At 33.1% G+C, this 13835-nt stretch overlaps 1 protein-coding gene across 5 annotated transcripts in view; it reads right to left on the minus strand.

Moving 5' to 3' along the window:
- The window catches only part of Ptprz1 (protein tyrosine phosphatase receptor type Z1), a 173123-nt gene that overhangs the window by 30066 nt on the left and 129222 nt on the right, over window positions 1-13835 (minus strand). For all 5 annotated transcript variants that reach the window (XM_010635346.1, XM_010635345.1, XM_033758096.1 and 2 more), the window contains exons 13-14: window positions 9445-9589; window positions 1084-1175 (exon numbers count right to left, since the gene is read on the minus strand). In XM_010635346.1, the coding sequence (XP_010633648.1) occupies window positions 1084-1175; window positions 9445-9589 (237 nt within the window). The remainder of the gene's footprint in view (window positions 1-1083; window positions 1176-9444; window positions 9590-13835) is intronic.

A 13835-nucleotide genomic window follows, 5' to 3' on the forward strand; every position in this document is an offset into this window, starting at 1 on the left:
GAAACACTAACAAGAAACTTCTAATATAAGCATAAATTTATATAAAATAAATAATATATATTCTACAACATAAATGTCATAAAATAGAATATATATATTAAACATAAATAAAATATTTCTTTCTTTCCTGCTTCTTTCAGTCAAGAGATTTCTGAAGATAACATCCCATAGAACTTGACCCTCTTAGCAACACTTTGTGGAGTCTGAGTTTAAATAGAGATCTTTGTAAAATGGCCACAGATTAATTTTTTCTTCCTAGATCCCTAGTCTGGTGACTTCCAGATGCCCATCTCATCCTTTATTCTCCAGTACTTCTTGCACAGTTCACACATTTCTAGATGCCTCATTTTGTGTTACCGCATTTCATCAAAGATGTAACAGAAAGTATTTACGAAACAAGTCGTTGTGCTCTTACCATGTGACTTTAGAGTCAGGGAGGGTCTCAAACAAAATGACCCTGATTAATTTCTGGACATTGTTACCCAGGTAAGTGTTGTTAACAATAGCCAATGTTTCCCCAAACAAATATTCACCTGTTCAACATTTGGAGACTTCAAGTATCTCAAACAACTATACGTTCTTTGCGTTTGTGTCTCATTTTTTTCACCACTATTACCAGTGTTTTATACAGGCTTTTCCTAATGGAATTAAGATTATTTTCTCATATAAATGCAAATGAGCAGAAAGGAACTAGGTTTTTGCCTTATTTTTGTTATTTTCTCCTATCAACATTTACTGCATCAGTGTGTTTTGACATTTGTTGCTTAGTTTTTCATTAAAGTAATAGAAATTAGTAAACATCAGAAATATTTTTAACTAATATTTTATTGATACAAATGCTTAATGCCAACATGTTACACCTGAACAATTATTATTTTTCCATATCTGCTATATGGTTAAGAATGTTTAAAATTAATAAGAGATAAGTCCAGGTGTTTGATATGTGACACATTTAATATTTGAGGCAACATATATAATGGCTAGTTTATATTCAGCCATTGCTTGAATAAAAACAAACCTCTTAACATTGTGCTTTTATTTTAGTATCTCCCAGATATTCATGGTCAAACTTTAAGTCATTACCTGAAATTGGAAAGATAGGTGTGGGTGGGGTAGATATTACTCGAGGGGATGTACTGTCTTCTAAATAAAAGTGTGCAGTCTGGAAGCATTTTCTGAAAAAAAACAGAAAGCAATTTACACTTCCACCTGGATGGAAAATCAGATGACTTGTGGGCTTCCTTTTGATGGAAATATCCACATTAAAACAAAAGTGAATACAGTAGAGTGATTGCTATATCTAAATCTGTTTTAACAAAATATAAGATATTAAAGGATGTTACGTGCCCCACATTTATCTCAGTTTTGCCTGTGCCAGATGCTGAAGAGTGAGTAAGCAGGTATCAGAAACACCAAAAGCAGAGGTAACATTTGAGGTACTGCTGGTACTTTGCTGATAAAGGAAAACTCAATGTCCCAGATACCATCCCACTGTTGCTATATACCAACACGTCTTACCATCTTGGACAGGACCAGGCCAAAAGCTATTTTTACTTGACATTTAAGTGACCATATTTCTTGGGATACATTCAACTGGTAGCAAAGGGCAACAAGAAATGATCATGTAGAAATGAAGTTCCATGGTGGTAACATCTTGAAAAAAGAAGGTAGGTCTGTATTATAGGATAATAAAGTAGTGGCAGAATTTAAGGGAGGAAACAATGAGCATACAACCCAAACTTGGAGTGATTTTATTTGCAACAGATGCTGGTCTTGTTAATGAGGGTTTTGAGAATGAATATATTGGAAACAATGACAACTATGACCTACAATGTCACTTGAATCTATTTTCATTCAGATAATAAAAGTAACATCTGGTAAGAGCACACTAGAAACTATGGAGAGGAGCAGAGAACCAACTGCTGCTATAAAGTAATGTAAACCACCCTTAATTTAAGAAATGTAGATAATTAATACTGCTAATGACAATATTGGACGTTAGCTATGTATTTGACGTATTATTCATGAATGTTTTAAACAGAAATACGTGTTTGTGTGAAAATGTCAATCTCATTTTCCATTTTAAAGCTTCAAACTACAGGGTGCTTCTCCTAACATAACACTTATTCCTATGTAGAGACATCTCTAAAACTTGAGATTTTTCCAGCAAATTAGTTTGCTGGATAAAATTCTTGAATGGCTTCTCACTGCAATTACAATGATACGGAATTACTTTAGCAAGAGCTGTAAGACCTTTCATGACTGAGCCTTCACCAAATCAGGGGCTTTACCTCCTATGACTCGCTCACCCAGCAGCCTCCAGTCCACACTGGTCCTCTTTTTACTCCCTCAGTGAAGCCCTGTCCTTTCTCAGGTCCTTGACTTTGTTGCTCTCTGTTCATCAGCTGTCTTTTCCATTATCTATGCATTGGCCAAAATGTTACTACCCTAAGAATCTCTGACTGTGGTAGCTAATGGTGTTAGCTTATGCTTCTAAATTACTCTGCTTTGTCACTTTATTTGCTTTTTATTACTTATTACTATATCAAATATGGTTTGTTCTCTATTTATAATGACATTATTTCCTGACAACCCCATTATAAGTTGAAAATATCGTTATGTAGACATGTATACTACAAACATGTACTTATGAAATACAAATTAAAAAATAAAAGCATCAAAATTAACTTAGTGATAGTCTTTAAAAAATAAAGTCTCATAAGCTGAAAGTATATTCAGTGCAGTCAACCTGACGCATCGTAGCTTAGCAACCCAGTACGATGTAGAGAATCAATTGAAGTGGTGATTCTGCATCTTACTGGGAACTGAGGCTCGTTGCCACCACCCAGCATCTCAGGAGAGTATCACTTTACCTATGACCATACCGGGAAAAGATCAACATTCAAAAAATATTTTCTACTGAATCGCATAGTTTTCACCCCAATGTAACGTTGAAAAAAAATCAAACTTTCCTAAATTGGGAGCTATCTGTACCATTATTTTTTTTTTACATATTTACAGTTGGTTTTACTCATTGGAATGTATGTCTGATAATTTAATGTATTTTTTATGAATCACTGTAAACTGGTTCCCCAGTTGTCATATTACAGATATCCCCAAGTATTCAATAAGTGAATTGCCATATGTGGGAATAACGTAAAAAATTGTATAGTTCATTTATAACCTTAATGTTATGAACAAGGGAAAACACCCTAAAGAAACAATTTGCATAGGAAAAATTATCCTTCTGATGTGGTGGTATAAGCCTTTGATAATCCAACTGGGATACAAAATGGACAGAACACAGAATATTTTTCCAGAGAAAGTGGAACAGAAGGAACACGATGGGATCCAGGATCAAATGACAAAGAAAACCGAGCTATGATCCTATCCTGGAAAGCAGACAGTAGGCAGACTGATGAGCAGTGGGGGAGATGAGAGGCACAGTCCCGTGATAAAGAAATAATGCATTAGAAGTTCACATGAACAGAACTGAAAGCAGACTGGAGCAAAAGCTATAAAAAGTTTCAGTCTGTGCAACCATTGTTACCATGCTCGGATAGAATGACATGGAACACTGCATTCGGTACAGAATTAAAATCCTTTTGAGAGCTCTAAAATATAGTTACCCAAGCAGATGAAAATTAAAAAAATAGAATCTTAAAAGCTGTAAAATGCCTTAAGCGCCTTAGTGTGATTCATAGGGGCTAACAGCACCCTTGATACATAGTTAAGATCTTGCTTGGTACCTTAGTAAGAAATAACTCACTTTTTTGTGACTTACTAAAGACTTCTTTTTTCTACTCACTCGAAATTCATTCCTTCCTAAGTACATACACCAAAAGACACACAAAGAGTAGGCCTTCCTCCTCCCTTCTGTGGCTAAATACTACCTGTGAGTATTTCTTACCATATTTGATGTTCTGCTTGAAGTTTATACCCAAATAACATGATAGATCTTTGAACCTGCCTTGTTCCCTACTAACTCAGCCTCTCCCCTTCCCTGTTTAAACCCAATTCTTCTGAAAAAATGCCTCACTCTCCAATAGGCCAAGAAATCCCTGCCCTTCAGGACAGCTCAGTCATCTTCTCTGTGAATCAGCCTCTCCTTTCCTAAGTAGATCCCAGAAGTATAGCTTCTGCGTTTCCACTGCATCTAACACAAACTACCATTCATACTCATCTACATAAGGACTGTTAAGAAAAATATACCTAATGAATCAAAAAATTATCTGAAGTTCTTAGATATTACCCTTCAATATGTTATTTTATTGATTAGTGGCTAGGATAATTATTTTTGTAATATATTTGGCTTATGTCTATTTTCCTTGTGAAGTATGTATGTATGTATGTATGTATTTATTTATTTGTTTTTGGTACCAGGGATTGAACTTGGGTCCTTGAGAGGTTGTGAGCAGGTGGCAGAACTACTGAGCTGAATCCCCAGCCCCCTTGTAATGTTTTTCTAAAAGATAGGGTCACGATTTTTTAATTTCTTCTGAATCAAACTTTTAGTAGAGTGCAAGGAGTACAATGGGTACTCAATGTTTGTTGAATTAGGTGGGTTTCTAGCAGCACATAAATTCCACAAGCACTGCTACTGCTGTCCTAGCTTATCTGTTTTGGGTGGGGGTACCGGGAAGGGAATTGAACTCAGGACCTTGTACTTGCCACCACAAAGCTATATCCCCAACCAAGATTATCCTGCCTATTTGAGCCTCGAATTAAATAACTTAAAATGTCAAAACACATGCTGTGCGTCTGTGGGGAGAGGGTGGGATATACAGACAGGTACAGAAAGATAGATTGCTGAATGGATGGATGGTTGGTTAGAAGGGGAAATGATGTGCCAATAACTGAGGGAATGGAAAGAAGGCAATGTCTGATAGAACACGTAAAGGTAAATTAAACCATATTACCACTGAGGTTTGACATATTGCTAATGTTCATCTAATGTTCATTGTTGTAACTGGGTAAATACTAACTCTCTTCGATTCAACTATGTAATCAAATCTTTGTTGGTTTTAGAAGGTAATTGTCACAATAGTGTTATTTGGCATTAATTTCCAAAAAGAACCTTATAAACCACACCAAAAAACTTGTATGTGGAAAAAATTAAAGCTGCGTAGGTTGACTTATGGATGAAGTTCATCTGTATACAGTGTGGGTGTTTTATGGGCAGTCTCATATGGGAAGTGACCCTCTACCTAAAAGGCAGTGTGGCACCCGAAGGCCTCCACTTTAGACTGGCACTTACCTTCAATGACCCATGAAATTTTATTTAAGCTAAAGAGAGAATTAGCAATTACCTGCCTTCCTACAATAACAAGCTAAAATAACGGCACTTATGGAAAATTCTCTGTACTGCTTTTGCTGATGTGCTGTCCTGTTGAATCTCATTGGCAGGTTTAGGTTCTGACTCAAAATAGCTCAAAAAATTTTACCCTCTTTTTCTTTAAAAAGAACTATTTGACAATCTTCCCTGAGGAGACACTTGGCATCTTAGAAATTGATGGTTTGGCTCTGGTAAATCATATCCTAAAACATCTGGAAAATAATTTCAAGGTATATTACTTAATGTATGACAAGATTCAGTATCTATAGTCCATCTGTCGTGAATAAGTAGTGAATGTGTTCATATCTATGTGCTAAGTGTTGATAACTATGTCTCCTGCTAATTATCACTCAGCCACAATGAAAAAAGTGATGACTGTTCTAAACTTGTAGACAGAGGTCCTATCAATCAACGGTAATCTGATTATTTAATTTACACCTTTTCATCACAGCAAGTATTTAGAATTAAAAGCTTGAAATGTGTAATTATTATTCCATTTCTCAGTAACCTTCTACAAATATAAAATAACATTCAGCCTGCTACATTCATTTAGAGCCCCTCAAGAAGGACTTACTGCAAACTTAAAGATGATCCAGGAAGCCTAGGAAAACAGCAGAGTAAACTTATCCATACGTGGCTACATGACATATCCAAGGTCATATAGAAAATTCGAAGCAGAACTGCAAAAGAGGCTCAGATTTTATTGCCTGCAATTTGCTGTCCTTCCTTCCTCTCAAGGTAAATACAGGTAACATCTTCAGATAGGCAAATTAGATGAGAGGATTTATTTATTATACTGCTCTAGATTTTATCCTAAAACGAGGCTAGAAGGATGTTTACATTTCCTTCTAAGAATTACACGGTTTTAGGTTCTACATTTAGATCTATGACAAATCTTTTTGTCCAAATGTGAGAAGAAGATCTAACTTGAGTTTTTCTAATGTGGATATCGAGTTGCCCTTGCACATCTTGCACCAAGAGCCAGAATCTCTCCACTAAAAATTCTTGGGACCTTTTTCTAAAATTTGTTAACCACAAACATAAACACTCTCAATTTTATTCCATTGATCTATTTATCTAGTCCTAGGCCAGTAAGTGACTCTTTTGATTACTGTAGCTTTGTTACAATCTTTGAAATTATGAAGTGTAAGCCTTTCAATTTTGTAAATTTCTAGAAGTAAATCTTGGTGGCTTTGGGCTAGGTGACACTTTCTTACATATAATAGCAAGAGCAAAAGCAATGATGGAAAACCAATGAATTGAATTTTATCAAGATAAAAACTTCAGCATTTTAAATCATTAAGACAGTGAGAACCTCATATACAGAATGGGAGAAAATTATTGCAAAACTGGATATGTTACAAAGGACTTTTATCATGAATTTATAAAAACACAATTCAACCATAAAAGCAACCAATGCAAGTAAAAAGAAGCAAGAAAGGATGTGAACTCACCTTTCTCAAAAGAAGATATATAAATGTCCAATAAGCACAGTAAGCAATATTTAAAATCATTAGTCATTATGGAATACAATAAAATATATTAAAAACCACTGAACTATATAATTAGGTAACTTTTAGGATGTATTAATTTTATCTCATTAAAGTTTTAAAAATATTTAAATATATATTTAGAAAAATTCCTAAGGACGGTTATTTTGAGGTCATCAGATTTTTTTTTTTGTACTGGGAATGGAACTCAGAATCTTGTGCTTGTGAAGCAGGCGGTGGCACCATTTAGCTAAATCCTTGGCCCTAGGTCATCAGAGTTTTAAACTTCTCCATGGACTATGATTTCCAGAAATGTCTAGTCTTTCCATCTTGACTGTGTAAAGTACATTATTTACAAACATATCTACACTGGAATTTGAATAGTTCACACAGTCTGAAGACTACTGTGATTCAGTACATAATACCTCTAGTGTGTAATGATCCAAAAGTTATATTTTGGAGTGAATTTATTTCATATAGACATTTACCAATATTTAATGTATTTTGAATTAGATAAGAGTGACAAATTTGATCAGAACTTCATAGATTATGAAAATGCTCATTATTTAAACTAATATATTCTGCATTCAAGGGACATAAAATGTTATTTGTGAGGAAAAGAGAAAAACATTGTTTAGAGACAATAATATGTTTTTAGCTGTTACCTTTCTCTTTTTCTCAACCAATACAAATAAGATGATCCATTATTAACAGAGGATAAACACCACTCCAGGTTCTAATTTTTCCATGAAATATAAAATCGTATTAAATAGACAACGTTTTTCAATTCTTCAGAAAATATACTTGAAACAGTAATAGAGATTAAGAAAGTCATGCTAATTATTTAAATCTTATACCTTTAAATCACCTGACATCGTATGGGAACCTTACATTAGCACTATTTACTAAGAATTAGAATTTGGTTTTATTTTCTATCTTATTTTAAATTTGTTTAAAAAATAAATTTTAAATTAATTCCCATTAAAACCAGTTGGGCAGATTATCCTGAAACCAGGAATCTGAAAAAACATATTCCAACATTGTAGCAATCAAATGAATGCTTACTTAACAAGCATTCATTGACTATGTATTACATTCAAAGCATTCTGCTGAACATGGAATGTTCTGTGAAAAAAGACGTGAAATTGTAGCATTCACTGGGGCACAGATTGAAGAAAGAAGGTTTTTTTTGCATCTTGTTATGGACAAATTGACTCCTAGTCCATGACAGGTAAGAAAAACATGATCTGTTGTCCATAGCCTGCAGTCTATTCTGTTCTGTAAAGGAAATCAGGCATGAAATAAAGCTGGTTATGAAAGCATTCTGCCTCAGCCAACAGATGTCCACTAACATGCAACTACACGCCCTAAGCCTCACTGACTTTCACTCTCACTTTCGGTCCTCCTGCCTGCATGCCCCTGCCTGGAATGCTCTTCTTTAACTCTATTTCCTGTACCCATGTAGCTCCAGTCCTAATTCTATTTTATACTGCACATTCTGGCCTCAGAGATTCTGTGTTCTCTAACCTCTTAGCATTGGATTTCAGCTGCTACGCAATGCTTGGTTGTAATATTTTATAAAATGATTTTTCTCAATAAGCATGAATTTCTTGAAAACAGTGCCACTCATTAATTCATTCATTTCCTGACAGTAGTCAACACAATACTGACAGTAGTCAACACAGTACTGGATACATGGGAAACAATAAATGCAACAGATATTTAAAAATAAACAGAGAATATATTTTTAGATAACACAAAGAGTAGTGAAGTGAATTTATAGACTGTTGCTGCTAAACAAAAAGGAATTAACTATAGAGCTAAAGAAAAGTCTCTTTTAAAAGTCTAAAGTACTAAGCAAACCTTTCTTGGATTACAGTTATGAATCCTTATAACATCATAAAATTTTTGTTTTCCAGCAGAGTTTTACTGACTTATTTTACATCTCTAGTAAATCCTACTAATTACTTTTGTGTGTTCCACTTGGTACAAAATGGGAAGCTTATGAAGGCTGCAATTGTCCTTGTTCTTTGAAGGTTTTAATGGGATATTAATGAGCGGGAAGCTGTATTTCATTCTTGTAGCAAATGATAAACAATTTTAAAAGTCCATGTATCTTAACATAATCATTAACTTTACCCCTACTTACATTTCTATTTTAATTGCTTAGTTTTCACTTTTATGCAGATTATCACGTCCCATCAGTATACAGAGTTGACATCTATACTGTACAAATTGACTTATTATATTTTTTATCATATCAAAATTTCTGTTCTTCTGAATAATAACTCATGGGATATAATAGCTGGCAAAAACTTAGTGTTAAATGTTATGCTAATTAGATTAACATGGAAATGCAACTGTCAAAACACTACTAAATTTTGACTAAAGTCGAAGTTCCTCCTTTTTAACTTTAATTAAGGATGAAAAAAATAATCCACTTTTTTATTATTGCATCTTTGGTCTCACAATTTTACCTCGTTCATAGTTGCTTGAATAAATTATTGGTAAACTCTCACGTAAACAAAATTCAAATATGCTTTGAAGGCCTTTCAGATGAAATATAGGCAAAATCTCAACTTTATGAATTAAATTTTCTAAAATGAACACTCAACTTACCTCCAGTAGATGAGAATACCCACAAGAACCACTAGACAGATAAAAGTCAGGGCTGACACGATCACAAGGGGAATAACCGCCTTCTTCTCAGACTCCAACCCCTCAGCGAGACCAATACGTGACTCATGGCTACTATTACTGGCCTCTGCAGTCAGAGAAAATCAAGAAAGCTGATATTAAAGATGAAGGAAAGTCACAACGCTTTTCAATTGATTAATTGCAACCTTCACTGCTGTTACTTACCTTTAAGAATTTTTACTACGTGATGCAAAGTCTACAATTAAGTAAAATAAAGTTTAAAAAGTATAGCAAGCAATTAGGACAGAAAAAAAAGGAAAAGAATAATGCTGGAAGGCAAAGCTTGCTTAAAGGAAAACAGAACTATTAGAATTAGCAAATGGTCCAGTTTTTAAAAACGATTAGAAAAACAATGCTACTTGTTGTATCACCCTATTTAATTTTGATTTTCTAAAATTAATTTAAATAAGCTTATTTTAACCCTGGGTAAGTAACAGGGAGCAATTAGTAATTTCATAAAGAAAAATACCTGAGACAACCCTTTATACATTAGGGTATTTGTTGAATCCAGCATACTAATTTTAAATACAGGTTAGTTTTAAGTGATACGGAATGTGCTTCTTATCTTTTTTGTATCAAAAATAAGAATACTATTTACTCCATCTGAATTGAAAGAATACATGTATTTAAGAAGTTCTTTTCAAATTTGCAGTGTAAATAATGTAAATAAGTGTAAATAATGAAAGAGTCTATGTTCCTTGGGTTTTTTAAAAGATGGTAAATGACTGTTTTTTGTGACCAGTCAGGTAAACTATTGTACTATCATTTTGAATATTTCTATAACTGTAACAAGTTGTTAAAAAGAATTTCATAACTCTGTTAGTGGCCAGTCATAATCCTTAATCTATTTTGAGGTGTGTTTAGTAGGAAGCCAAGACAATAGTGCTGTTTCTACCACAATGTGCTGACATTGCTACAAAGTAAGAGCCCTCATTTGTCTACCTGTGGAAGTTCTATGACAACTAAATTTGTTTACCATCAAATTTGTTTACACGCTTCCTACACACTTGGCACATTTGACATGTTGTACCAAGTGTCTGATTATTAGTGGCACAAGGCAGAGAAATCAATTTAATTTCAAATGCTTAAAGTATATGAGACTAATATAAATGCATATACATCGCATTAAATATATGTAATTCCAGCAAGCTAAAGATTCAATATAAGAGTTGCCTTGTGTAATTAGGTGTGATGGCAGAAAAGGCAATGAATGTAACCCACTTACTTATAGAGGAAATGCATCAAAGAAATGTAAATGACTCCTGTATTTCCCAAGGTGTTTGTTCTTATAGATGCATATGCTAGAAAAAGTGGAATTCAAAGATATGACTGATAGTCAGAAAACCATACAGCCACAAAACCTTATAAAAGTGAAAATAGAAGTAAACTGGATCCTGTGCTATAGTTGAGATTCTTGTGCCAAAAGCCAAAGCTTCTTTTGTTAGGTCAATCATATGCTCTGGCAATTATGCATTGTGTGCAGACTCATTTAGGGATCTAAATCATCTGATAGTCAGTGACCTGACTATTTCCTTGTAAAATTAGAAAAAAGAATCTTGGTTAGTTACAGTTGTCTACATTTTTCCTAACTATTGTTAACCTAAATGGAAAGGAAGTTTGGGAGTAATAAAGGAAATAATCCATTTAGCAAAATCCTTGTTACTTAGTAATTACAATGGTGGCTAAAATTATTATCTAAATTAATCATTCTTCGTCCACGATCCCTGGACCAGTGGCATTGGGATCACCAGCAACTTGATAGAAATGCAAAGCTGAGGCTTCATCTAAGCCATACCACATTTTCTGAATCAGAAATTCTTGGCTAAGGCTAAGAAAACTGTTTTGACAAGTTCTACAGGTAATGTTAATCCAAACTGTTGGAGAATCAAAGATGGAGATTAAGGTATATACAAAGTGATCTTACATAAATTATGGAGATTAAGATATGTACAGAGTAAGGTTATAGCAATATTTGATGATCATAAATACTTATAACAATATACATGGATGTATATATAGAAAAATACATCTCATTTTTATCTTTGTGGATGTACATATATACATGAACTATGTAAGAGCATATGTGTGATGCACATGGAAGATAGATAATACATAAAGCAAGAAATATGCAACAAATACATATCACATTTATATACATGCATTATGCACGCACATGCACACACATATAGTCTTGCACACAGACTTATAAGTTCTCTGGGAGGTCTGATTTTATGCATTTTGAGGTGTAAGAATGGTAATTCTATGGTAATTCTGCCTTTTGGAACCTAGGAATTTTATACAAGATGGCATACCATATGAAAGAACAGGCAATCAGCTAGTTGCTTTGTATAAGGCAATGAGAAACAACTAGTTGCATTGGTTTTATTTTCACTTAAGTGAGACTAAAATAAATCCTCTGATATGGCTTAGTACTGTATATGAGCTAACAGAAAATAAAGAACTCGGATTAATATAAAATCTTTGGGAATAAAAGATAATTTTGGTGTTTTGATATGACTCAGTTTAGGTATGAGCTACCTACATGATAATACAAGAATCTACTAGTAGACTATTAGGAAATAAAAATCTAAGAGTGACATTTTATAATAATATATATAAAGCATTATAATTTTGGTATTAAAACTTAAGCATTATATACATTTTACTGTCCTCAATCTAGAATATACTTTCTAAGAGACAGATGCTAATAATGCACATTTCTATGCTTAGTTTTGTACTTATTTTTTTACGTAACCTCTGCTTCAAATACTCCAGTACCCCTGGGTTTCTGTTTACTCATTTATAAATTGTAGTTGCTAATATATGCCTTATTTATATTATTTTGAGGCATATATCTCATAAATTGTTCTATATTTTGGAAATATGCCATAAATTATGTTACAGACCAAGGGGCACATTCAGTAGTAAGAAAAATTACATATGATTTTCACAGATACAGTTTTAAAAACAAGCAAGAATTTTTCTCTAACCTTGTTTGATCTCATACTTCATAAATTATATCATTTGATGTTTCTGGATGTTATATTCATATTATTGTATTTTCTCCTCATTATTGGTAGAACATACTCTTAATAAATAAATCTAATTAGTACATCAAAGGGAAATTTATTTTAGTACATTTAGTACATGTACTAAATGTAACCTAGGAAGAATATACAGATGTCACTACCTATCAAGAAAAGGGATGAATTCTTGATATTTCCCTTTAATATAAATTCCTCCAAACCAAGTACTACTATTAAGGACAGGTAACAACTCATATGCATAACAATACTGATGACTATAGTGATTATATTCATTCTCACATAAAAGAGTCTAATGGTTTAAATTGAAATGCAATGTTATAAAGGTATGAAATCAGAATACAGAATAAAAACTTCTCTGTCAATGTACAAACTTAATTGTCACTGCCCTAAGAAAAAATATACAACTAATTTGAAGGATGAAAATAACAAAGAAGCAAAATATCCTAATAATACTGGTCTGCATTCTATAGTATATTCAGTTTTTTTTGTAATGAGTGCAAGATTACATTGGTCTCTCTTCATACTTGTTAATATTGCGTGTTTTCATTAATTTAAAAACTTTATCATTTACTAAAAGCAACTTACAAAATTCTCACCATCAATTGAATGAAATTATCCAGTATTTCATATACTTAATGGAATTGAACTTTTCTTTTTTTCCCATCGGCACAGAAAACAGACATCTGTATTATATGTGCTGCAAGTAATCTGCTCTAAGAAACATCTGGCCAATAAACCACTTTGCATAAAATACATTAACAACTGAAATGCCTCTAAAGAAATCTTGTAATGTTCTACATTTTGTCATTCAATACGTATACATACTCTGCATATTAATGCCTATTATTTCACTTAGAAAGGTGTATAAAAGCAAGCACAAAATAAATTGTATTTGTTGGCTCACACTGCCCTCTTTAGGCAACAGTAAGGACTAAAACAAAGACATTTTTTAAATATTAAAAATTTTTAACCTCACCATTAGCTCTCAAAACTTATCAATAAAACTTATTTTAAAGCCCCTCATGTGATGTGTGTACACAAATTGTCTAATTCCCTGTAGGCAGATCAGAGAGAGGTGCTTTTATTGCATTACTATCAGATTTAGTTCACAACTTATTTTAGAATACAAATATGAAAATTAAAATAATCTTAAAATGGCACACTCTTACCTTATTTTAAAAGCAGTGTACTAAAAATATATTATTCACATATAATTACTCCCAAACATAAGTGGCCTCCTTTAGAATAAGAAATGAACAATACATA

Source organism: Fukomys damarensis, unplaced genomic scaffold (assembly GCF_012274545.1).
Source record: "Fukomys damarensis isolate Sample0158 unplaced genomic scaffold, DMR_v1.0_HiC HiC_scaffold_4, whole genome shotgun sequence".
In the NCBI taxonomy this organism is placed as follows: domain Eukaryota; kingdom Metazoa; phylum Chordata; class Mammalia; order Rodentia; family Bathyergidae; genus Fukomys; species Fukomys damarensis.